Source organism: Myxocyprinus asiaticus, chromosome 1 (assembly GCF_019703515.2).
Source record: "Myxocyprinus asiaticus isolate MX2 ecotype Aquarium Trade chromosome 1, UBuf_Myxa_2, whole genome shotgun sequence".
In the NCBI taxonomy this organism is placed as follows: domain Eukaryota; kingdom Metazoa; phylum Chordata; class Actinopteri; order Cypriniformes; family Catostomidae; genus Myxocyprinus; species Myxocyprinus asiaticus.
In genome coordinates, this window is record NC_059344.1 from 68,052,071 (window position 1) to 68,079,458 (window position 27,388).

A 27,388-nucleotide genomic window follows, 5' to 3' on the forward strand; every position below is an offset into this window, starting at 1 on the left:
CGCGCGTCAATTTCGCGCGATGGACATCCTGTGCGAAGAATTTCCTTACTCTGAATCTGATTTCGCATGGAGTTCAAGTTTGATGAACTTTGACAGGTGAATTCAACGAGTTGACCAATAGGAATTTGCCTGCTTTGGCGGTGGCCTCTGTGTGGGCGGAGCTTCGTAAACAGCTACACTGAATATTTTCAATAAAAAAGGATATAATTTTAGCGGTGAGTTTTTAACTGAAATCTTTTTAACTTAAGTCTCAGTGAGTATAAAGTGCAGCTTTTAAAAATGCTGCTTGACGATTATATTTTTGCATGGTTTCACGCGCACTCAACATCCGCTCGCGTCATCTTCGCATGCGAAATTTCGCCATGAGAATGTATGTATGACCGCGCCTTTATTGGTTGTTTTGCCATATGGAAAATATTAATCAGTGTGTGTTTTTCCAAAGAATTCTTTCATCAAAATGTAATAACTTGCACCACCTCTGAAAACACTTCATTGTTACTTCTTAGAAACCGCACAATCCGTCATTACTTGTTCTAAAGCAACACTTTTGGCTTCTGTTAAAAACTATACTACAGCTTATCATGTTTTTCGCTGTTAAAAGTGTCTCCCCGTTTACCTCATAATGTTGAATGAGTAACCATGGCAACAGAACTCTCGCACTCTCCGCGACCATACAGCGTCATAGAGGGTGTTTGTGACGTCAGCGGCTGAGGGTTATAAATAGCGCGTTTCTCAGCGTTCTTCCACAGATGACTGTCGATTACTGCACAGATCAAACACGAGGATGATGAGGAGGAGGAGGAGGAGGATGATGCACTCAACGAATAGCTCGTTCTCTGAAGAGCGGCGTGACTGTGAACAGGTGAGCAGGCTGAAAAACAATGAGCAAAAATGCTATTTATTAATTAATTATTATGTTACTCTGTATTTAACTTCATTTTTAAAGATGAATTAAATATATTTATTTGTCAGATTAAAAGGATTTATTTGCCGTTATATTTAACTACATTTTTAAAACTATATATATATATAATAAAAAATAGTTTAAAACACGTGTCAGGTTCATAGATGTAATCTTTGAGTTCATGATGTTTGAAAAATCGTTTGAAAAACATTTGTAGCATTTAAAAAAATAAAATAATTATTATTATTTAATGACTTCAAAAATGTGATGTGGTGCAACCATCAATTAAAAGCTATTAAAATAGTTTCCTTGCACCTTGAAGACCTGTTCATGAGTGTACACAACTTCATTTATTTCAAAAACAGTTTTCAAACATATGTTTCAAGGTGAAAAATATTTTATTACAGATATCATGAGTTTTAAATCAAGAATACCTAGAAGTTTTCTCATGGTTGCACCAAATGACCTGAACCACATGGGCCTTTTCATGAAAATGTCAAATTATTGATATTTAATGATATAACAAAATTATGTTTTGTTTTTAATTCTTCACACACAGTCTTGTGGGTCTAAAGAGTTCCTCCCATTTTATGATTTTTGTCACATGATGACAAAATGTCTACCTATATGTTGGTTACGTCACTTGACTTTGATTTGGTGGGAAAACTTTTTTTTTTTTTTCGTCATTTTTTAAAATTAAATAGTTTCACTGCATTTTTTTTAAAGAGATAATAATAAAAGATTATTTAGCACAGCTCATTTTTTTATGAGACTTTGAATTTTTTTTTTACTGCCTCCAGATGGTTACACCACATGACGTTTTTGACTTTAGGCCCCATAAAAAAATGTCAAAATGACTTTGAACTCAGTAATTGAAAACACATTCATCATAGAAGAGGTATATTGCATTTGTAATGTATTTTTGAATATTAGACACGGAAAAAAAAAATACAAATAATGAGCATCACTTCATTGACCCATATGTAAAATTAAAATGAGTTATTTATTGTTATATTTAACTACATTTGAAAACATGAATTAAATGAACCGTTTTAAATCATTTAATTTGTCCATTTAATAAAGGGATTTAATAATCCATATTTCTTATGTTAGGAGCAGCATGACTGCAAGGATCAGGTGAGCAGCCTGCTTGATGAGAAGAACCAGCTTGAAGCCACTCTGATGGAAGCAAAAATGGTTATTCAGCGGCTGCAAGAAACGCTACGTCGAAAGGATTACAAAATCTTGAGCTTAAAAGACCTGATAAGGCAGAGGAAAGACTCCTTCGATGACCAGGTGAAAGCTTTAGAGGAGCAAATTCACACCCTCAAACATCTGCAAATAGAGCGCAAAGTCAAGGCTCAGCAAAGGGCAGAGTTAAAGATGGCCAAAGCTCTGCAAAAGGAAGAGAGACAGAGGGCCAGACACGAGTTGAAGATGGCCGAAGCCCAGCATAAATTGAAGGTGAAGAGAGCTGACGCTGAGCAAAAGGCACAGAAACAGAGGGAAAAAGAGGAGCTGAAGATGGCCGAAGCCCTGCATAAGTTGAAGGTGAAGAGAGCTGAAGATGAGCAAAAGGCACAGAAACGGAGGGCTAAAGAGGAGTTGAAGAAGTCTGAAGCCCAGATCAAGTTAGAGATAAAGAGAGCCAAGGCCCTGCAAAAGGTCGAAGAAAAGCGACATAAAGCAGAGCAAAGTTTTAAGGAGAAATGTGCGAAAGCCCAGCTGAAAAGAGAAGCAGCCCAGCTTAAGCTGGAAATGATGAGAGCCAAAGACCAGAAAGAATTAGACGAACAGAGAGCCAACGTTCAGCTACAGGCAGAAAAGAGAGCGAAAGCTGAGCAAATGCTCGAAGAAATGCCACTGAAAGCTGAGCGAAAGCTCGAAGAAATGCCACTGAAAGCTGAGCAAATGCTCGAAGAAATGACACTCAGTGCTGAGCAAAAGACAGAAGTCGACGTGGAAAGAGGGAAGGTTCAGCTACAGGCAGAAAAGAGAGCGAAAGCTGAGCGAAAGCTCGAAGAAATGCCACTGAAATCTGAGCAACCGCTCGAAGAAATGCCCCTGAAAGCTGAGCGAAAGCTCGAAGAAATGCCCCTGAAAGCTGAGCGAAAGGCAGCTGAAGAAGTCAAGGAAAGAGGGCTGAAGCGCAGACTTGACGAGGCTGATGAAACCTAAAGGCAGCCGGTAAAGAGGGAACCTAAAGTCAAGCAGAAGTCCAAGCAGGCTGCTCTTTACATTAAAATTTCAGCATAACAATATGAGAAAAGGTTTACAAATGTGCATTTATTTCAGAATTTTGGGATTTGGCTCATTCAACAATGTTGTCGAAATGGTGGACTCATTAATGTAAATGGAGGGACTATTTGCACTGGAATGTACACACCAGGTTTTACATTTATGGGATCAAAATATTTGTATTTATTGATTTATTTTTTAAGAACAATTGCATTCAGAGAGGGAGTTTTAGTTTATTCCTGACTGCAATTATAAATTATATATACATGTATGTATGTGACATTAATTACTGAGCCAAATGAATAAACAGTCCCCCTGGAGTTGTGTCTTGCTCAAGGACACAATTGTGGTGACTGTGGGGATGAAACCGGCAACCTTCTGCTTACCTGTTCTGTGCTTTAACCCACTACACCACCACCACTCTCAAAGAATTTCAAAGTCTCTTTTAGGAGATTGTTTCTGTCGAAATAGGTGGAATTTTGGATGACAACATATTTTTTTTGGTGGATATTGTTGGTTGAACGAAACATTATTTACGGGACTTCTGTGTCATTTCTCTCAGTACACACGTGTCACATGGAGTGCAAAATGTGTTTTGTATTGGAATGATTTGTGGGGTTTTTGTGTGTGTGAGGAGAATATAATCGAAAAATAGTTAATGGTAAAATCAGTGGAGGTTTTCATCTCAGGAACAGTGTTTCCCACGTAATTGGAATTTCACACTCATTGAGCTTAAATGAGATTAAAAAAAGACAATATATATATATATATATATATATATATATATATAGCTGTTGCTGATAAAGTGGATATCATTTAAATTCTGTTACTTTAAAATGAAAATATATATGATGAAATGGACACTCAATGTACCTGTTATTTCGCCAGTAAGACCATTTTTAGTTTAGTAAAGACACGCATTTGAGATATTTCAGAAATATGATAAAAATCACATATCCCATACAGAGATCGAACTGTCAGAGTGTTAGGAATATTCACGTATAATTTATACACGTCATTAGAGATAAAAAATCAAACATTTTTTAGAAGAGAACGAAACATCATGGTTGTTTAAGCCAATGAGCATTAAGCTGTGTCGTCACCAAGTCGTTTCCAATCATGCTTGCAGTTTGCGCAGCCTTGCTGTCACGAGACTGTTCTTCTGCTCTGACAATGTTCCCCAACTCTGAGGATTGGTTTTCCCAGCAGGACGATGCTCCATGCCACACAAACAGGTCAATCAAGGTGTGAATGGAGGACCACCAGATCAAGACCCTGTCATGGCCAGCCCAATCTCCAGCAGCCAGATCTCACATAAAAATCGACAAGAGTGTGCCGATTTTCCTTTAGACGAAATTGGCATATTTTGACTGAATTTGAAAACACGGAGACTAAAGCGGTAAGTGTTTCAGAGCATATAAACAAGTGTGACATCCATTTATATCCAGGAGAGGTCACCAGAAGACAGTTGTAAAAATTATTGTTTTCAGCAGAACAGGGTGTAAAACACTGAAGAAAAATACTTATTTTATTCAGTCTACCCCTCAAACAAACCCCAAATCTAACCATAACCATTAGTAAAGACAAAATGCAATGTTAGGGACAAAAATGCAAAATCCTTATCATGCTCGTGATTGTTTATACAAACGTGATTACTTCCTCATTTGATTGGGGATTGAACTGTGGTCTCCTATGCATCTGATGCAATGTGCTACCAGTCGAGCCACGAGGGGATATAATCGTTGTTGAGCCATTCTAAAAATATCCAATGGGAGATAGATACTGTTGCCGATCCTAGGGTACCAGAACTTTCGGAAACAGCATGCCGACTTCCTGTGTGATCATGTTGTCTCCAGACCTGAACCCCATCGAAAACCTCTGGAACGTGATCAAGAGGAAGATGGATGGCCACAAGCCATCAAACAAAGACAAGATGCTTGAATGTTTGCACCAGGAGTGGCATAAAGTCACCCAACAGCAATGTGAAAGACTGGTAGAGAGCACATGAAAGTGATGCATGTATCAAATCTTGATTTCTGAACTCTAAGTTAAAACATTAGTATTGTGTTGATTATAAATGAATATGAACTTGTTTTCTTTGCATTATTCGAGGTCTGAAAACACGGCATCTTTTTTGTTATTTTGACCAGTTGTCATTTTCTGCAAATAAATGCTCTAAATGACAATATTTTTATTTGGAATTTGGGAGAAATGTTGAGAGTACTTTATAGAATAAAACAAAAATGTTCATTTTACTCAAACACACACCTATAAATAGTAAATCCAGAGAAACTCACCATTTTGCAGTGGTCTCTTCACTTTTTCCAGAGCTGTATAACAGCAGTGTTAATATGTTATTACAGTTATTACATCAGGGATGTGTCCTCCTAGTATCCTGTAGGGTACTGTATTTCCCCTGCAGGAATTAAACAGGTGCCTGCAGGATTGATTAAACCTTTTAGAACCTTATTTTATTCCTGCAGGAGGTTTGCAGTTGTCGTGAAGAAATGTCAAAATCCTTTTGGTAACGTGTTTTACCTGTATTGTCAAGGACTGCACCCTCAGACACACACAGATCTCTTCCTGCTTTCATAAAGGAAACAGCATACATGCAGGTAACACGACGATTTCTTATAACAATCCTCTTTATGTGAAATGTTTGTTACTGTAAATGACATGTAAATATGAGATACATCACACTACAGAGAGTTTAATTTAATCATTAATGTAATTAATAACCAGATGAGTGTTAGTAATATCAGTGAGTTTCACTTAGTTTGAAAGAATCGTCTCAAAATCAAATCTGTGTGTCACAAAGATTGTGCTCAGTGCTGTGAAACACATTTTTCATTTCAGTGTCTGTATTTGATAAGTGCAACAAGTACAATCGTAATGAGATGTTTTGAAGTGTAAAAATAAGACATTTTGAATTGTTGCATAATGTCTGAACCTGTTTCATGTGACGTCACTGTATGACCGCGCTGCCATGTTTGTGATCAATATTCCATATATCTTCAATGTGCTGCGCTATGAGATGCGACAAAAACCTTCTTCAGAGTTAAACGAAGCTTTTACATTCATACAGACGGGATCATCACAGACATTTTTTAATACTGTGATTAAATCAGATCAGAAAACAGCACAAAACATCTGTAACTTCTGACTGAGAGATGTTTACGGAGATGTACCAGTGGGAATGTGTGTACATGCCGGTCACACATCAAACAAAAAAGTACGATTTGGTCATATTTGTGCTGTCTTCAGACCTGTATGAACTTCTCATGGATCAAAAGCTATTTTTAATGTTTTTCCATTCACCGCCATTGTTTCCTCCCACTGATGGTCACAAATATGGCGGCTGTGGGGAAAAGTGACGTCACTGAAACTGGGACTGGGCATCCCAACACTTTATACATTTTTATTTATTTATTTGCCTTTATTATGAATAGGATAGAATGAGAGTAGACCGGAAGTGACTTGAACTTGAGCACACACACTGTACTAATGCATATGAAAATAGGCCAAACATTTTACTCATTATGTGGTAAAAAAGCAATGAAAACTGTTACTGCATAACAATCACTGATATCTTTTACAAGTAAATGAACAGAGATATCAGGAGTCAAAGACGACGATCATCTGAACACTAAAGAAAGAGACGGAGAAGAAACAGAATATCAGACGGTAAATGTGAGATATAAACACACTCATCTCTGAGCGATATAGTAACAGCTGATTTTATGATATATTATGTTATGAGATATTAACAGCTAAAGATGATGAGTCCAGACTAGGAGTGGCAGCACAGGTTCAATTCAAGCATATCATATGTAAGATTCAGAAACCCTTGTTATTAGTGACACCTGTGGCCGTTAAGTGAACTGCAGCCTGTTGCTCGTGCTCGTGCACACACGCCATAGGGATGCGAGCGAGCATCGGCCAAAACAATGACGTAACGTACAAAGAGACTGAATGTGATTCACCGGCATCATGCTGACAGATGAGGCAGCTTATTTAAAATTACACAGTTATGATTGTTTTACTACAAACTTTGAGACTAAACTAAAACTACTTATCAGCTAACATAGCATACTGATACACACATACAGCTACATACTACCGAACTATACCAGACTGTTTACTGTTGCACTGTTATGTTGCACTATTGTATGTTTTGTATGTCATATGTTGTACTACGATCAAGAAACCAGCATATTTGCTTAAATGTATCCTGTATACCTGATTTTTAGTATGAAGAGAAAATCGTTGAAATTATTTGAAAGTTATGAAGCAAGGTAGCTTGCAATTCGTTAGCGTTAGCAGGCAGGATCAAGTTAGCTGAAATGACACAGATCAATCCTTATGGCACTATATTTCACATGCCAGTTCAGGGTCGGGTTTGATCCTCAAAACCAAATGAAGGTCCCTCCAGGAATCAAATGCCCTGCCGATGTTCACTCTAGTTTTCACTCAACCACGATCACGTTCCCGCGTAGCCAGATGGGATTCGGTAGATAAATGTTTTTTTTGGCTTACTCTGAGTTTGTGTAGGAGTCGGTGATGTGCTGGGAGCCGGACGTTTGCTGGATTCCATCTCTAAGATAACGTTACCTAGTGTTGCAGTTTGTTGTCGCTGTTGACTAGCGGAAGAGACGCACTGAGGCTCTCGGGAGCGCGCATAAACGTCACATCCTTTGAATTTTCCCGGCAAAATCGACCTGCTCCCTTCACATGAAAATCAGTCTACAGGCTTTAATAGGCAACATAGGAAGTCCAGGAAGAGCTCATTTTTTAAGTTGCGTTACAAGCCGTTCACACATTGGCAAAAAAAAGGTGATTATTACATGAAAATTGTTACATACTGCACCTTTAAGATATCTATAACATTTAAGATAATGTAACATTTTACATTAAGAAAATATAATGCCGGCACACTGCTCATGCACAGCCATTTATTTAATTTGTTCTTCTTTAACCTAACCCTAACATGTTGTAAAGAAAGAGTGATAAGAGCGATAGAGAGCGCTATGCAGCATATCCGTTTGAAGTGCAGTTAGTCACCAACATTAAAGAACATCAAAACAACATTAATGGTTTGAATTTAATGACATCATTCAGTAGTCAAAAATCAAGTTTTATGCTAAAATCAAGTTTCTACCAGTGTTAATCTCGTCAACGAAATCACTGATGAAAACATTAGTTGAAGAAATGTTTTTTGATTTCGTCACCATTAATGAAGACGAGATGAAAAAGGTGCATCATGAGGATGATTAAACAATTGAATTAAAGCATACTGTTGATGAAAATATGACAAGATAAAATGATATTGCAAGATGCTTGAGCTGTGTGAACCACTTAAAAACAGGATAAATACTACATTCAAACGCATCCTATTAATACATGAGTTCAATCACTATAGCCACATCATATTGTATATGTCATATAACAACTTACATCTGCACAGTGAAGTGAATGAACAGGTGAACTCTTGTCAGAACGTGTTATTTGCATTCGTAACTTGTGTTACACTGTTTCAGATTGATCATCAATCCCAACCGTAGAAGTCAGAGCAAAGAGAGAGACCCCCCCTGACAGTAAGTTTTTATATAGATCCACAAATACATGAAGTGAATCATGTGCATCTTTGGCCCCGCCCAACACAAAAATATCAGATTCAACCTGGAAAGCAGCTCTTGCTGGAATGTGATCTTCATTTATATTGGTGGTGTTGGCTTGTTGGTGTAAAAATGAAAAGATACGTGAGGCACCATTTGGGGTTCCTCAGATGTCACACTGGCAGAACCCTCTGGAGAACCTGTAGGAACCCTTTCTTAGTTGTCTCTCCCTCTCTCTCTCTCATGCAGCTGTCAGCAGTGTCAGAAGTGAGCGCGTGCAGCGAGGAAGCGCTTTGTCCCATAGTTACTGAACCTACAGATGTATAAACCTTTCTAAACCTGTTATTTAAACATGCATATTGCATTATACTCCGCAAGCGAGCGACGTGATTAAACTATATCGTTTCTGTTTATAATCAACAAAGCTGTTAACATTACAAGCATATGACGTTGATCTGTAGTTTTTGCCGCCTTTGATGTCTTGGCGCTCCTTCATTAGTCATAAATAATGAGGCATATTTGCAAGAAAGGCAGAAATAGCAAAAAATGCTTTGTGTAATGTACCAGCTGCATGTCTGAGAGAGACACTTAAACACTTGTTACATTTCTCATCTCCATCTCTAGTTCCATCCATGGTCGGAAATTAACTCGGAGGCTCTGGGCAAAAAAACAACAACACAAAATCCCCTGCTATCTGATATAGCTCCAAATACATACAGTGCATCCGGAAAGTATTCACCGCGCTTCACTTTTTCCACATTTTGTTATGTTACAGCCTTATTCCAAAATGGATTAAATTCATTATTTTCCTCAAAATTCTACAAACAATACCCCATAATGACAACATGAAAGAAGTTTGTTATAAAAAACGAAACAAAAAATCACATGAACATAAGTATTCACAGCCTTTGCCATGACACTCAAAATTGAGCTCAGGTGCATCCTGTTTCCACTGATCATCCTTGAGATGTTTCTACAACTTGATTGGAGTCCACCTGTGGTAAATTCAGTTGATTGGACATGATTTGGAAAGGCACACACCTGTCTATATAAGGTCCCACAGTTAACAGTGCATGTCAGAGCACAAACCAAGCCATGAAGTCCAAGGAATTGTCTGTAGACCTCCGAGACAGGATTGTATCGAGGCACAGATCTGGGGAAGGGTACAGAAATATTTCTGCAGGATTGAAGGTCCCAATGAGCACAGTGGCCTCCATCATCCGTAAATGGAAGAAGTTTGGAACCACCAGGACTCTTCCTAGAGCTGGCCGCCCGGCCAAACTGAGCGATCGGGAGAGAAGGGCCTTAGTCAGGGAGGTGACCAAGAACCCGATGGTCACTCTGACAGAGCTCCAGCGTTTCTCTGTGGAGAGAGGAGAACCTTCCAGAAGAACAACCATCTCTGCAGCACTCCACCAATCAGGCCTGTATGGTAGAGTGGCCAGACGGAAGCCACTCCTCAGTAAAAGGCACATGACAGCCCGTCTGGAGTTTGCCAAAAGGCACCTGTAGGACTCTCATACCATGAGAAACAAAGATTGAACTCTTTGACCTGAATGGCAAGCGTCATGTCTGGAGGAAACCAGGCACCGCTCATCACCTGGCCAATACCATCCCTACAGTGAAGCATGGTGGTGGCAGCATCATGCTGTGGGGATGTTTTTCAGCAGCAGGAACTGGGAGACTAGTCAGGATCGAGGGAAAGATGAATGCAGCAATGTACAGAGACATCCTTGATGAAAACCTGCTCCAGAGCGCTCTGGACCTCAGACTGGGGCGAAGGTTCATCTTCCAACAGGACAACGACCCTAAGCACACAGCCAAGATAACAAAGGAGTGGCTCCGGGACAACTCTGTGAATGTCCTTGAGTGGCCCAGCCAGAGCCCAGACTTGAACCCGATTGAACATCTCTGGAGAGATCTGAAAATGGCTGTGCACCGACGCTCCCCATCCAACCTGATGGAGCTTGAGAGGTCCTGCAAAGAAGAATGGGAGAAACTGCCCAAAAATAGGTGTGTCAAGCTTGTAGCATCATAATCAAAAAGACTTGAGGCTGTAATTGGTGCCAAAGGTGCTTCAACAAAGTATTGAGCAAAGGCTGTGAATACTTATGTACATGTGATTTTATTTTTTTTTTCATTTTTTATTTGTAATAAATTTGCAAAGATTTCAAACAAACTTCTTTCACGTTGTCATTATGGGGTATTGTTTGTAGAATTTTGAGGAAAATAATGAATGTAATCCATTTTGGAATAAGGCTGTAACATAACAAAATGTGGAAAAAGTGAAGCGCTGTGAATACTTTCCGGATGCACTGTACATCGGGTTCTTCATTTGAATTTTCGCTGAACATTATTTGTGTCTTGCTGTCCGTTGCGCAGATGTTACCATGTCAGTGGCAGATGCTGGCACCATAAACGTGCACAGACGGGCACTCGGCATCTCACACTCCGCATCAGTTCGGTGTTGTGCTACCACGCTAAAATGACCAAATGCTACAATGTAATTAATAATAATATTAACAAAAATAATATCTGGATGTGTTAAATAGCCTTAATGTTAAATAAAATGTTATTAATGATACAAATGCTGTCATCTACTCCTGTGTCGGTGCATTAGTTTTGTAGTTAATTTAATAGCCAAAATATTTGGAAATACACTATATTGCCAAAAGTATTCGCTCATCTGCCTTTAGACGCATATGAACTTAAGTGACATCCCATTCTTAATCCATAGGGTTTAATATGACATCGTGCAGGCCAGTCAAGTTCTTCCACACCAAACTCGCTCATCCATGTCTTTATGGACCTTGCTTTGTGCACTGGTGTGCAGTAATGTTGGAACAGGAAGGGGCCATCCCCAAACTGATCCCACAAAGTTGGGAGCATGGAATTGTCCAAAATCTCTTGATATGCTGAAGCATTCAGAGTTCCTTTCACTGGAACTAAAGGGCCAAGCCCAGCTCCTGAAAAACATCCCCACACCATAAACCCCCCTCCACCAAACTTCACAGCTGGCACAATGCAGTCAGACAAGGACCGTTCTCCTGGTAACCGTCCATCAGATTGCCAGATGGAGAAGCGTGATTCGTCACTCCAGAGAATGCGTCTCCACTGCTCTAGAGTCCAGTGGCGGCGTGCTTTACACCACTGCATCCGATGCTTTGCATTGCACTTGGTGATGTATGGCTTGGATGCAGCTGCTCGGCCATGGAAACCCATTCCATGAAGCTCTCTACACACTGTTCTTGAGCTAATCTGAAGGCCACATGAACTTTGGAGGTCTGTAGCGATTGACTCTGCAGAAAGTTGGCGACCTCTGCGCACTATGCGCCTCAGCATCCGCTGACCCCGCTCTGTCATTTTACGTGGCCTACCACTTCGTGGCTGAGTTGCTGTCATTCCCAATCGCTTCCACTTTGTTATAATACCACTGACAGTTGACTGTGGAATATTTAGTAGCGATGAAATTTCACGATTGGACTTGTTGCACAGGTGGCATCCTATCACAGTACCACGCTGGAATTCACTGAGCTCCTGAGAGCAGCCCATTCTTTCACAAATGTTTGTAGAAGCAGTCTGCATGCCTAGGTGCTTCATTTTATACACCTGTGGCCATGGAAGTGATTGGAACACCTGAATTCAATGATTTGGATGGGTGAGCGAATACTTTTGGCAATATAGTGTATGTGAATGAGTAAAAAATACGTTTTGTTTCAGTAACAATGCGCATTATGCAATGCAGAGATCATGCAATGTAATTGTTTAAATTAAAGTGTTTGACATAAAAGGATGACAGAGTCATTTTATAAGGCTAAAAAAAAAAAAAAAAAACTTGTAATTTCCAGTTTCTTATAATGCAACGTTTACCTTTGGCCCTTTGTAGGAAAAAGTTTTGGCACCTCTGCTCTAGTGACTCCATCATCATAGGGAAAGACTTTGAAACACAAAGTTCACTAAGTACAAAACAGGATATTTGAGGCACCTTTAAAGGGTTCCTAAAGGCTCTCCAGAGGTTTCCAGAGGGCCTTGATGCGTTGAGAATCTTTCCATTTTTATAGTGTAGGTGCCACAACAGATATTGTTACATATTGTGACCTATCGTGTGCTGTGTTTCAGTGAGTGAGTTGAGAATTGTTCTTCTGGGGAAGAATGTATCAAAAAACAGCAAAGTGGGAAACGTCATCCTGGGTACACCAGCTTTTCAGAGGAAAGCATCTTCAGAATATTTACAGCAGCACAGTGTGAAAATCAGTGGAATGGTGGAGAAGAGACACATCACAGTCATCAACACTTTCTACCTGCTACAGCCATTTCTCTCAGAAGCTCAGATCACACAAAGAGTGAGAGAGTGTGTTTCTCTGTCTGCTCCAGGACCTCACGTGTTCATACTTGTACTGCAGTATAAGAGCTTCAGGAAGGACGACCGAAACAGAGTGATAAAAGTGCTGAACCTCTTCAGTGAGCAGGCCATTAAACAGACCATAGTGCTGACTACTGATGAAGAGCCACTCAGCATCTATGGTATCTATTCAGTACCAAGAGAGAATGTCTTCATTAGACAACTGACTGCAGAGTGTGGAGGACGACGTCTTCATTTTTATAAACATCAACAGGCATTCTGCTCTGCTCTATTCAAAGAATATCTTAAATGTGAAAGAGGTATAAATGCACAAGGATCATCAGTGGATGATGAGAACAGTAGATCTTCAGCTTCAGTTGGAGCAGAGCTGGATTCTGGTCACAATACAGAGGGTAAATGCAAAGATATAAGATTTGCAATATAAAAATAAGTGTACGTTTTCAGAATATCATTTGCAAAAATATTCAGGGATCATATAAATGGGACTAGCTTTAATTAAAAGAGAATAGCTGTTACTTTGAACAACATCTGTCTTGTCTAATGTGATTTGGGATTATGTAAATTCAGACCCCACCTCTATAAAGTCTACTGGATAAATTATAACACTGGGCACATGTTAGTGTTTTATTTGAAGCTGATCTCAAAAGATGCAGATTCTGTCAGTGAGCTGATACAAACGCTGACACATATTAAGGGCAGGAATCACATACACATCCTGATGGTAGTTATTATATGGCATCTTAAACCTTTGCTAATCCAGCTGAATAATATTGCTATCATTATGAGGAGACATAGACACATAGACATAATGATTTTTATACTGTATGAACTATAGATTCTATCCCCTAACCCTAACCCTACCCCTAAACACACACACACACACACACACTCTCACACACACACTCTCTCTCTCACACACACACACACACACACACACACACACACATGTTGTTGCAGCTATCATTATGAGGACTCTCCATAGACATAATGATTTTTATACTGTATGAACTATAGATTTTATCCCCTAACCTTAACCCTACCCCTAAACACACACACACACTCTCACACACACACACACACACACACACACACTCTCTCTCTCTCTCTCTCTCACACACACACACACACACACACACACACATGTTGGTGCAGCTATCATTATGAGGACTCTCCATAGACATAATGATTTTTATACTGTACAAACTATAGATTCTATCCCCTAACCCTAACCCTACCCCTAAACACACACACACACACACACACACACACACACACACACGTTGGTGCAGCTATCATTATGAGGACTCTCCATAGACATAATGATTTTTATACTGTATGAACTATAGATTATATCCCCTAACCCTAACCCTACCCCTAAACACACACACACACAATCACACAATCACACTTAAACCACATTTATAGCATAATACCCTTGTAATTACCAGTTTATAACCTAAAAAGTCCTTGTAAACCACTTAAACTTGCCCACACACACACACAAACACACACACAGACACACACACACACACAGACACACACTCACTCACAGACACACAAACACACACACACTCACTCACACACACACACACACAGACACACACAGAGACACTCACTCACACACAGACACACACACTCACAGACAGACACACACAGACACACTCACTCACACACAGACAGACACTCACACACACACACTCACTCACACACAGACACACACACTCACTCACACACAGACACACACACACACTCACACACACACAGACACACACACTCACACAGACACACACACTCACTCACTCACACACACACTCACACACACACGAATGGAAGTAATATATGGAAAGTAAATATTTTAATTTCTCTAGGCCAAAGTTAAGTCTGGTTCTGAGTCGTAGTGATTAGACATTTAAATCTCAATGTTTTCAAATCAAACTTACATGTATCCCTATCTATTCTGAGTTTCTGGTTGGTGTGGGAAGAATTTAGTGTTTGCACATGGAGAAATATGTGTTAACTAAACTTTTGTGAAGCACTGAGTTCTGAGTGCCTGTGCTTTCTGAATGAGAACATAATTAAACCTTATGTGGACATTTGTGTGTAGAGTTTCGCAGAAAACGTATCAAATTGGAAGTTGCATGAAGACAAGGTGTTATTGTAGTTTTTTTAAATGCGTTTTTGTTTTGAGAGATAAAGTAATGGTTTGGGATTTGGGGCTAATAGTATCAGTTTTATTGTGTTGGCAACTAAGAAGAAAAAATAAGTACAGTAGATCCAGTCATCATGATCATTGTGAGGATTATCGAGTTGTTTCATCACAAAATGAATCTGTTTTATTTATGTTGCAGTGAGCGGGTGGCACAGTTCCGACTGCAATCGGCCCAACAGTAAGTTAACTAAAACTATTGACTGTAACAATATAGTATTATATTTATACTGCATTGTGTTAGAAAATACAATATTAAACATCAAATTGGCATCTGCACACAAATGATGTTAGACCTTTTTTCAGAAGTAACTTCAGTTTTATAGCCATTTTTGCTTTTACCCATCTTGTCCCATGGTAATTTTACACAGATGCACCAACCAAAAATAACCACAGGTGTAGTTCATCACATAACATATTCCCCTAACGTCTGACAAGCAGAAAGTGTCAAAATAATTGATCTTCATTTTTAACAGTAAATATATAGATTATATACATTATAATAAATATTATAAACAGTCTTGTGAAATGTTTTGCTTAAAGTGATCTCGTGCTGTCTTTGAAATAAATGCTACTTATGATATTTTGTCCTCTAATGCAATGATATTCATACAGTTTTTAAGCATGGCTTAAATGTCACACCTGATTGCACTGCAAATACATATATCAGCACATTTGGTGGTGCTCACATAAACACCAAACAGAAGTGGTTGTCAAACACAAAAGTAGAAATTAGTGCCCTCAACTGCAGGGGCGTGTCCAGGGAGTGGCCTGGGGTGGCACGGGCTACCCCTGGAATCTGATCGGCCACCCCAGGTGCCACCCCGTTATCCTAAACTATGATCATCAACCTTTCGTTAGGTGCAATTCAGTCTTAAACCTGAGCGGCAGTAATGCGCCAGAGTAGTGTCTAGCCTGCCAAAAACCCAGTGAAAGTTTTTGAGTTTGAGCGGGGCAGTTATCGTTGGCTGTGTCTCGTTTGGAAGGCTGCGTCCTCCGGAGGTCGCATTTGTCGGCCGTGTACGTCATCGAGGCTGTCTCGTTTCAGAAAAGCGAGTAGGACACTTCGAATGCGACCTTCTTTCATGGGAATTCAGAGGATGCATGAGGTGTACAAAACGGAAATGTCTAAAAAAAAATGATGCCAATTTGCCCGTAAATATGATGTTCAAACGCAAGTAATGTTAATTCCCAAGTAGATGGGTGCAGAGTATATAATATGTATAATTATATTAATATATAATTAAAATAAAGTATTATAGACTAAAAGTACACCTGTAAAATCTATTTTATTTTCTCTTCACATCATTATATCTCTCCTAAAATGTACCTCATACATTCCCTTCCAAAGGGACTTTGTTCCCTTCTCACTCAAAGTGCTGGCACTTGTTAAAGAGTGGCGTGCTGTCATAGCAACCATGTTACCTTCCGTTTCCGTTTGTCCTACGAAGGCCGTCTCGTTTAAACGAGGCTTGTTTAAAGAAGGACGCTCGGTATACAGCAGCCTTCAGAGGACGCCTTCGAGTACGAGACACAGCCGTTGAGTACCGGCTGCCAATAAACCAACAGAAGAAGAAGAAAAGCGGTTGGTCAACCACACGTCAAGAAGTCTCCGGGATTCCGGGCTACATTTGTTACGCCTGGTCTTATCTCACTAGTCGCTACTTACGTGTCGCTCATGTACATGTACACATGGGTATGTCAGTTCCTGATAGTTCCATATTTCTCTTTAGTAAGTACTTTATATTGGTAATATCAATGACGTTGTGGTTTATTGCCATACATTGAAACTAAAGTTGAAACGAGTCAATTATATGTGTAAAAGTGCAATACTCATTATTTAATTTCAGTCATCTGGGTTGGGTAACATATCACTTCGCCTATTTAGAAAAAGGCTGATTTTGTTATCATTCTGATGACAACTTATGTATTTTTGTAGACTCAGACAAGGATACTGGCAATGAAGGCCCAACCCGACAGAGCACCTTTGGGATGAATTAGAGCGAAGACTGCGAGCCAGGCCTTCTCGTCCAACATCAGTGTCTGACCTCACAAATGCGCTTCTGGAAGAATGGTCAAAAACTCCCATAAACACACTCCTAAACCTTGTGGAAAGCCTTCCCAGAAGAGTTGAAGCTGTTATAGCTGCAAAGGGTGGGCCGACGTCATATTAAACCCTATGGATTAAGAATGGGATGTCACTTAAGTTCATATGCGTCTAAAGGCAGATGAGCGAATACTTTTGGCAATATAGTGTATATACAGTGGCTTATACTGTCATTCATGATAAAGCCCCATTTTTATCAATACAAGTTTAAATAAGCTAAATATGACTAATTTGACATACAAATAAATTGATACAACTGTTAAAATCCCTGTATTGCTTCAGGTGTGTCAAGTCAGCCACTCTCAGAGTCAAAATATTATACTGACAATGAGAACCATCCAGCAGTGCCAGCAGGCCACGCAACGTCATGTGGGGATAGTGATGTGGCAGCCCTTGTTGCCCCACCTGGACCTCATGGTATGCCTTAATATTTCATTTTTCATATAAAATATATTGTATTTAATTAATATATTGTACATCATTAAATTCTTTCATCTGTATTCCCAGTAAGTCACATCTGTGACTTACATGACGCTTAATGCAAGATCTGATTCTCATGCTTTTGTCACTTTCAGATATTTCACAGTCAAAAGCAGCAGGTCCCACTCAACCTCGTTTAAAGATTTTTCCAAAAACCATCCAAGGTGAGAAGAGAAGGTCGTTCAATCCATTGTGGTATAACCTGCATTCACGGCTTGAATACTCACAAAGGAAAGATTCAGCCTGCTATTATGCATGCAGACACTTCTCCCTGCCTAATGTGGCAGAATCTGTTTTCAGCTCAGAATCAGGCTTTTCACATTGGAAAAAAGCAATGTGAGTCTCACATTAATGCCATGTTTTTCTTAATTTCTTAAAAATTCTAGAAATGATCGCTAAACACGATCCTATGGTAGCCAAAAAAATGAAGGCACAATGCAATTCAAAATACACAAGCAATACCATACAGAATGAAATTCTGCAGTGCTTAGAAAGTATGGTGTGTGATTCAATTGTAAAAGAAGTGAAGGAGAGTGAGGTATTCTCTGTCATTGCTGATGGAAGCAAAGATCTGCAAAAGAAGGAGCAGCTGTCATTAGTAGCTAGGTGTTACTACAGCAGGGCTGTGCATGAAAGCTTTCTTGATTTCCAACATGCCCAACATCTAGATGCTAAGGGGCTAAGCAAAATGATCATCCAGTGTTTAGAAAGTTATGACCTTCAGTACAAATCAAATCTTGTTGGACAAGGTTATGATGGGGCCTCAGTGATGAGTGGCAAACACTCAGGTGTGGCAGCCAGAATTAAGACAGAGGCTAAAAATGTGTTTTATGTCCACTGTAATGCGCACTGTCTGAAGTTACAAAAACTTCAAGATGGGCATGTAGAGCGTTGGCTTGCAGGAACTTGATGGAAAGGTTACCAGCTGTGTGGTGTGTTTTTCAAAATATAAGCACAGAAAATCATAGAGACAGATCCACTGATGCTCGAGGTTTGCTTCCACAGATTCACCTCACATTCATAGGCCTCCTTGCAACCTTCCAAAAACTGTTCGGTAACATAAAGCTGCTTTCTGACCTGCTACAATCACCCTCAGTTGATTTATCTATGGCAGTAGACATGGTGGAGTCACTTCACGATACATTTCAGAAGTACAGGACTGAGACATTTAGTGATCAACTGTGGCACGACATAGTAGAAACAGCCAAACAGTGCAATATAGCTGTTGAGAATGGTAGAAGAAGAGATCACCAACAATTAGCTCCACACTTGATGGGTCTTATGTGACATGTACTATAGGCCTGCACAAGGGTAATGATGACAAAGATACATTCAGACAGAGACTACTCTACCCCATCCTTGACTCCAGAAGGTTCTCAAAACCTAACTGTTTAATAATGAAAAGTATACAAGCCCTAAACCCTAATAGCAGTACGTTCCTTCAAGACGATCAGGTATTTGGTTTGGGTGAAATATATGGTTGCAGTCATGAAGATCTTACTCATGAGATTCACCAGGCTAGGAGATTTTTGAAAAGGAAGGCTGAGTGTGTGACGGTGCAGTTGGCAAGCATTATAGACTTGACTGTTTACTTAGAACCGTACCAAGAGGTGTTTCATGAGCTCTTCAGGCTGTGCAAAATAGCTGTAGCCCTTCCAGTCAGCAGTGCTACCTGTGAGCGGAGCTTTTCAGCTCTAAAGCTCATTAAAAATAATTTGTGGACAACCATGGTAGATGGCAGGCTAAGCCATTTAGGTGTGCTAAGCACTGAATCAAGAAGAGCTAAGGCATTGAACATGGATGACATCATGGGGCAGTGGTGGCTCAGCGGTTAAGGCTCTGGGTTACTGATCAGAAGGTCGGGGGTTCAAGCCCCAGCACCGCCAAGATGCCACTGTTGGGCCCTTGAGCAAGGCCCTTGATCCTATCTGCTCCAGGGGTACCGTATCATGGCTGACCCTGCACTCTGACCCCAGCTTAGCTGGGATATGTGAAAATAAAGAAATTTCACTGTATATATGCAAAAACATGTATGTATAATGTATGTCCAAAATAAAGGCTTCTATCTTCTATAAAAGTGTTTGCAAGCCAACACAAGAACAGGCAAATTGAACTGTTTTAAATGTATCCTGGGCTGTGTTGCAAGAGGCAGCTAGTATCTTTTGTAGCAAACGAAGTACATATCAAGATAGAAGTTTAATAGTGCTGGAAGCGATGCTTTATCAAAACAGCAAATTGCAACAAAGATATTAGTGTGATTGGCCGCAGTGTTGTTGGGTCCAACCACACCATTTATATAACATTTTACCAAAGTGTGACAAAGGCAAAGACATCTGTTTGTAGCTCAAACATTTTGATTATGGTGTTACAAACACACAATGTGACCTACCTAATGATTAGGAATTGTTGTTTTTCCATTAACTGTACACAGTATTGTGTTTATAAGCTGGTGAAATAGTTTTTTCCTCATAACTGTAGTTGTTTACATCACTGGCCTCAAACCTGAATGTTACGTTTTAAATAACTAAAGTGCCTGTAGTATTACTCTTATTTATTTCTTAGCAGATTAGTTATTTAACAAGTCATGTTACAGTGTTGAAACAAAATTTGCTGGAGTCTTTTTGTTGTTGTAATGTAAGCTAGTGTGAGTTCCGGTCTCTCTGTTGGTAAGATTAATACAGTGTCTGTTCTTCCAGACAACTACACTGTAGCACATTTGAAGTTTTGCACAATTTTGTCAAGTAAATATTTTGTCCACACAGGCACATTTATTTTAATTTTTTGTTGGCACTTTATACTGTTACTGTATTTTTGAATGTGCATTGTTTTCTTTTGTATGTAGCCTACTATTGGAAGTACGATTTATGTAAAGTTTGGAAGATTTATATTACATTTGTATGGTGCCACTCTGTTGTGTTGTGATTGGTAGGTCTATTTATCTTTTAAATTAAACTTTAAACACAGGAATGTCAGATAATGTAATGTTAGTAATTAAACTTTAAACACAGGAATGTAAGACACTGTAATGTTAGTAATTAAAGTAGATATGGGCAGTGGAGACAAATAGTAAATTAATGCTATTCAGAGTCAGACGTGTGTGTGTGTGTGTGTGTGTGTGTCTGTGCGCACTCGTACTTCACGCCACCATTGCATAAGTCAGTGCCCCACTAGGGCCACCCCAGTCAAAAAAGTCTGGGAACGCCACTGCTCAACTGACTGTTATGAATTTGAAAATGGCATTAAGCCTCAGTTATCCGCTTCAACTACAACACTATGAAAACACGCAAAATGATCGATAGACAGGACACATCAAAGACTGTGGCCCGCGGACAAATTTTTGTCTGCTGTTTTCAGTGTCTAGAGCTGTCACAGAGACCGCTGAGATATCTCAGGACACTTCTTTCATTAATATCTTTCAGGGAGTAGGACCATTTTCTGCATACCTTTTCATATAAAAATCGCTTACAGCACCTTTAATATGTTATCATGTTCCCCTTCTGTCACTCACTCGAAGTTGTGTCGATGAAGTGACACTAGGGGTCGCCCTTTGGGGCCCCAGACATCTCTGATCTTTGAGAAAAGGCCAATGAGAATTGGCGAGTGGAATTTGCTTGCCACTCCCCCAGACATACGGGTATAAAAGGAGCTGGAATGCAACCACTCATTCAGACTTGTTCTTTGGAGCCGAGCGGTTGTGTTCAGCGAGCTGAATTACTCTGCCGATCCATCCATTCATCTCTGAGTCCAGTAAAGCTGTTGGATTTACGGTGCATTACAGCGGCTTCTCCCCCTCTTGCACCGGTTGAGTGCAGAGAACACCCCTGGGTGCTTCAGCAGCCTAAAAGAGTATATTCTTCCTCTGAAATAGTATATTTCCCTTCTAAAAGTTTTCCTGTCAAGCAGACGCCAGGTGGTTAGAATAGGCATCAACATCTCCTCATCACTGACCCTCAACAGTGGAGCCCCACAGGGCTGTGTTCTCAGCCCACTCCTGTATTCCCTGTACACACATGAGTGTGTGGCAACACATAGCTCCAATGCCATCATTAAGTTTGCTGATGACACGACGGTGGTAGGTCTGATCACTGACAATGATGAAACAGCCTACAGAGAGGAGGTGCACACTCTGACACACTGGTGTCAGGAGCACAACCTCTCCCTTGACATCAGTAAGACAATGGAGCTTGTGGTGGACTTCAGAAGAAAAGACAGAGAACACTGTCCCATCACCATCAATGGAGCACCAGTGGAGAGAGTCAGCAGCTTCAAGTTCCAGGGTGTCCACATCACTGAGGAACTCACATGGTCCATCCACACTGAAGTCGTTGTGAAGAAGGCTCATCAGCGCCTCTTCTTCCTGAGATGGCTGAGGAAGTTTGGAATGAACCGCCACATCCTCACACAGTTCTACACCTGCACTGTAGAGAGCATCCTGAGTGGCTGTATCTCCGCCTGGTACGGCAATGGCACCGCCCACAACCGCAAAGCACTGCAAAGGGTGGTGCGAACTGCCAAACACATCATTGGAGGTGAGCTTCCCTCCCTCCAGGAAATATATACAAGGCGGTGTGTGAAAAAAGCTCGGAGGATATATTCTATATATACTATATATACTTGTTCATATATTTTTATTTTTATTGAATAATGTGTATCTATATAGTGTGTATTGTATACTGTACAGTGTATGTTATTATTTGTATATTGTTGAGTGTAATTATGTGTATATCAGATGTTTAAATTGTGCTGTGTTAATTTGATGTTATTGTAAATTGGTACTGTCTCATCACTGTCACGACTGCTATGTTGATCGGAACTGCACCCAAGAATTTCACACACCATTGCACTTGTGTATATGGCTGTGTGACAATAAAGTGATTTGATTTTGATTTTGATTTTTTAAAAGTGTGGCAGTCACGGAGAGCATCTTTTTAAAGATATCTTTCCGTTTGTGTATATTTCCTGGTTGCGATCGTTACCTCTCCGCTTCCCACGGCCACTATCACTGCCTCACGTGTTGGGTGCTGCCCACACGGGGACAGCGTTCGTGGACGGGTCATGTTCTCACTGCGAGAGCATGATTATGGCAACATTGCGGTCGTGACTTTCCCCAGGGAAAGCCCCACAGCGGCTCCCTGCCGCTCCTTCGAGGCCACTTTGGTTAGCACCGGGATAGATTTGGGAATTTCATTGGGAGCCACTCCGCCGGGAAACCCCCCACGGACCTCCCATTCCCCAGCACGCTCGTTTGCCCCAGCGAGTTCTGCGATGGGACCGCCGGCTCGTCTCAGGGCGAAAGTGCATAATGAGCTCACGCGATCGTGGTGGGCACCTTTTACTGCCTGGACCTGGTTCGCGGGCTCATCCGATCTCACTACCCTCGACGGTGGGGCTGCCAGGGGGTGCTCGGCGACTCCCCAGGTGGATATGGCGATCGCGGTGCACCTGTGCCCGCAGAGTACCGCCACCTGGCGGAGCCATCCAAAACTCCCGTCCAAGGTCTGTAGGTTTACATCGTCAATGGCGACTAAGGCCTACAGTGCCGCAGGACATGTCGCCTCTGCCCTGCACGCCACGGCTCTGCTGCAAGTGCACCAAGCCGAGGCGCTCAAAGAACTGCATGAGGGTAGTTCTGACCCGAGATTGACACAGGAGCTGCGCTCGGCGACCGATCTCGCCCTCCGGACGACGAAGGTCACAGCATGGTCTCTCGGGCGCCACCTTTAGCTCAACCTGGTCGAGTCAAGGGAGGCTGACAAGGTATGATTCCTTAACACCCCCGTCTCCCAGGTTGGCCTATTCGCCGACACCATAGAGGATTTTGCCCAGCAATTCTCAGCGGTTAAAAAGCAGATGGGGGCCACACAACACATCCTGCCCCGGCGCGACTCAAGGTCCCGCACCCCGTCTGCTCGTCACCAAGGGCTTTTTTGATTTCCATGATGCTTGCTAGCATACCTGTTGTCATTGTTTGGTCGTCACGCGACTATTACAGTATGAAAAGAAATCGGAACATTCAGGAATTCTTCAAAAGAAAGAAATCCAAAACAGCAGAGCAGGACAGAGCAGCCAGCAGTGCTAGCCAGTCAGAGGGGGCTGCGCACCCATTCTACCAGGGGTGTAGCGGCCTCCTGGGCTCTGACCAATGGCACCTCTTTAGCAGACATTTGTAGAGCAGCAGGCTGGGACACCTAACACCTTTGCGAGGTTTTACAACTTCCAGGTTGAGCCAGTTTCATCCCGTGTGTTGTCAGGTACGAACAGGTAAGTTCCAGGACAGCTGGCTCGGTGTACCGCTTGCGCATAGCGCCTTTCCCCTCCCTTGAGGTGATGACGTGCGCTCTTTCTTCCAGTCGCGTTCACAAATGTGTGGACCCTGGATGTCCTTCCTCCTTAGCCCTGTGGCTGGCGAGTTTTCGGAGAAACTCACTGCCGGCCCAGTACATGTGCTATTTAGACCCTGTACTGGGGTAGGTGCTCCACATGTGCTGGTTACCCCATTGGTAACCCTGTGTGATGTATTTTCCGCAAAGTGGTTTCCCCGTTGGTAAACCGCATCTTCCTTCGGCAGAGGTCCCTCTGCCCCTGGTCACCGTGTCTGTAGAAACTCCTCCCTCCTCGGGTTGGACCTACCATGGGACCTATATTTCTATATATACTTATATTTTCTATTCTCTTTTTATTTTTATTCTATTTTTCTATTTATTTTTTATTATCTGTATATATATTTTTTTATATTATTGCTTGTTGTATTGTTTGTGCACTGGAAGCTGCTGTCACCATGACGAAATCCTTGTATGCGTAAGCAAACTTGGCAATAAAGCTCATTCTGATTCTGAAAATTCACATTTAGTAATTAAGTTTGGTAAATTTCTTATTTTTATCATGGTATTGTAGATTATAGCCACAATTGTACAACTGATAAAGAACAAATTGAGTGGAGAAATATATTTTTGATGCTTCAGAATAAATTCAACATAATATATGATCTAAAGGATTGAAAATCTTCACTTAAAATTCCATATGATGTATTGTTATCTTTCTTTGATCTATCTTCGATTCATTTTTAATCTTTTTACTTTCAGATTCAATAGATGATTGCGAATGCAGGATTGTTCTGCTGGGTAAAACTGGAGTTGGAAAGAGTACAACAGGAAACACCATCTTAAGAAGAAAAGCATTTAAAGCAGAATCATCTCAAGAGTCAATTACTAAAGAGTGTCAGAGAGAAACAGCTGAAATCAACGGCAGAAACATTACTGTGATTGACACTCCAGGACTGTTTGATACTAAACTCAGTAATGAAGAGATCCAGAGGGAAATCACTAACTGCATCTCAATGATACTGCCAGGACCACATGTGTTCCTCTTACTGATACCAGTGGGACGATTCACTCAAGAGGAGGAAAGATCAGTGAAGATAATACAAGAGACTTTTGGTGAACAGTCTTCAATGTACACCATTGTGCTCTTCACCAGAGGAGATGATCTGGAGAATAAAACTATTAAAGAGTACCTGGGAAGATCTGGATCTGCTTTGATGAATCTCATTGATCGGTGTGGAAACAGATACCATGTGTTCAATAATAAGACTGGAGACCGCACACAGGTTTCTGATCTACTGAAGAAAATAGACGACATGGTGAGAGCAAACGGAGACAGTTACTACTCATGTAAGGTGTTCAGACAGATGGAGAGAGCTCTACAAGAAAAAGAAAAGAAGGAACTGAAGGATAGAGTGACACAACTGATCAGAGAGAAGGAAGATCTTCAGTCCAAATATAAAGAAGAGATAGAGAGAATGAAGATGATGATGGTGGAAGAGAGAAAGAAAAGAGGAGGAATTTAAAACAGAGATGAAGAGAGAACGAGAGGAATGGAAGAGACAGATTCAAGAGGAAAGACAGAGAAGAGAAGAAGAGAAAGAAAGAATAAGAGATGTGGAATGAATATAATAAGAGACTTCAACAAGAGAGTGAGAGAATGAAGATGATGATGGAGGTAGAGAAACAGAATTGAGACAGAGAGATAAAGAAAAGAGAAGAGGAATTTAGAAGAAGAGAAGAGTATGAGAGGAGAAAGAAAGTACAAGAAATGTGGGATGAATATCAGAAACATAAACGAGAGAAAGAGAGAATGGAGAGAGAGAAAGAAGATCTTTTGCACAAACAACAAATAGAGAAAGAGAGAATGAAGATGAAGATAGAGGAAGAAAGAAAGAATCGTGACAAAGAAAAGATGAGAAGAGAAGAGGGGTTTAGAGAGAGAGAAGGACAATATAAAAAAGACATTGAAGAAATAGAGGAACTTAAGAGAGAGATAAGAGAGGATATGAAGAGAGAACGAGAGGAATGGGAGAGACAGAAAAAAAAGGGAAAAAAGAGGAGAAGAAGAGAAAGAAAAAAACAAATCCAATGAAATTTATGAGAGAAAACCAAGTCCAGAGGGTAAGCACACAAACAAAATGATGACTAGCTCATTTTGAAATTAATCTGCAAATAATAATAATAATAATAATTGGGTGGGTGTAAGCAATAACCTGTTTATATTTTATTCTGTATATTGTGTTTTCAGCACTGTATGAGGTATATTGTTGTGGTAATATCGCTCTGATCCCACATTTAGAGGGGAATTCACTAAGAATAAACTGCACCTTATAATTGCGTCATTTGTTTGTGTGCGCAGTTTACATAGTTTTAGCGTCCTATTCATTTAAGGAATTATGCAAATCAGGTCATGGCACAAACACGGTAGTGACGTGCACAGACCTTAGCAGGGACAGGGGCGGAAGGATAAAAAAGGGCACTGATTTTTTTTGAATGAGTAGTAATTATAAATCCTACTGAAAACTCATTTCTTGGCTTTTTGAGTATTTAACCATTTCCTTATATATACTACCATACATACCATATATATATATATATATATATATATATATATATATATATATATATATATATATATATACTATACGTATTTTTTCAATTTTTCCCTTATCACAAATAATAGCCTATTCTGTTATATTTCTCACAAAAAGCACCATGGTAATACACTTGTTTATTGATTTATTTTCAGACATGGTCTGTGATAGCCACGTGTTTATGACATGTGTCATAGTAAAACCATGGTATTTTTTAAAGTACCTTGGAGTGCCATGACAGTATCATTAAATATGACTTCACTTTCTCTCGTCTCTGATCCCTCACTTTATTATTTCATCTCTGCTGCTTCCACTCAGATCTCATCATCCTCTTTACATAACTGACCCTTCTTATATTACTTTCCCTTCATTTTTGTAATATTCATATAATGTTATTTTCCTTATTCTGTCATTAATATTTATCAATACACAGGACCTTAACTCAATAATATGGTGGAACCATGGTACAATAATAGTGTTGAGATGGTACCATGGCTTTGAATGGTCATCATGGTAGACTACATGTCCAAAAAATGGTAATGGTATTTTTCTGAAAGT

At 40.3% G+C, this 27,388-nt stretch overlaps 3 protein-coding genes across 3 annotated transcripts; all 3 read left to right on the forward strand.

Annotated features, from left to right (window-relative positions):
* Positions 1-784: 784 nt before the first annotated feature.
* Positions 785-3,508, forward strand: LOC127440332 (caldesmon-like). Its single transcript, XM_051696869.1, has 2 exons — positions 785-862; positions 2,018-3,508. Exons 1-2 carry the CDS (start codon positions 785-787, stop codon positions 3,080-3,082), a joined length of 1,143 nt encoding a protein of 380 aa, XP_051552829.1. The 3' UTR covers positions 3,083-3,508.
* Positions 3,509-5,708: 2,200 nt separating this feature from the next.
* LOC127447988 (GTPase IMAP family member 2-like) lies at positions 5,709-17,415 on the forward strand. Its single transcript, XM_051710271.1, has 7 exons — positions 5,709-5,757; positions 6,742-6,826; positions 8,680-8,736; positions 12,877-13,512; positions 15,469-15,507; positions 15,698-15,801; positions 17,266-17,415. Coding segments are annotated over exons 3-6 (732 nt in total). The 5' UTR covers positions 5,709-5,757; positions 6,742-6,826; positions 8,680-8,735; the 3' UTR covers positions 15,754-15,801; positions 17,266-17,415.
* Positions 17,019-26,578, forward strand: LOC127440338 (GTPase IMAP family member 9-like). Its single transcript, XM_051696879.1, has 6 exons — positions 17,019-17,022; positions 17,177-17,189; positions 17,293-17,480; positions 17,716-17,850; positions 18,009-18,077; positions 24,996-26,578. Exons 1-6 carry the CDS (start codon positions 17,019-17,021, stop codon positions 25,757-25,759), a joined length of 1,173 nt encoding a protein of 390 aa, XP_051552839.1. The 3' UTR covers positions 25,760-26,578.
* The last annotated feature ends 810 nt before the right edge of the window (positions 26,579-27,388 follow it).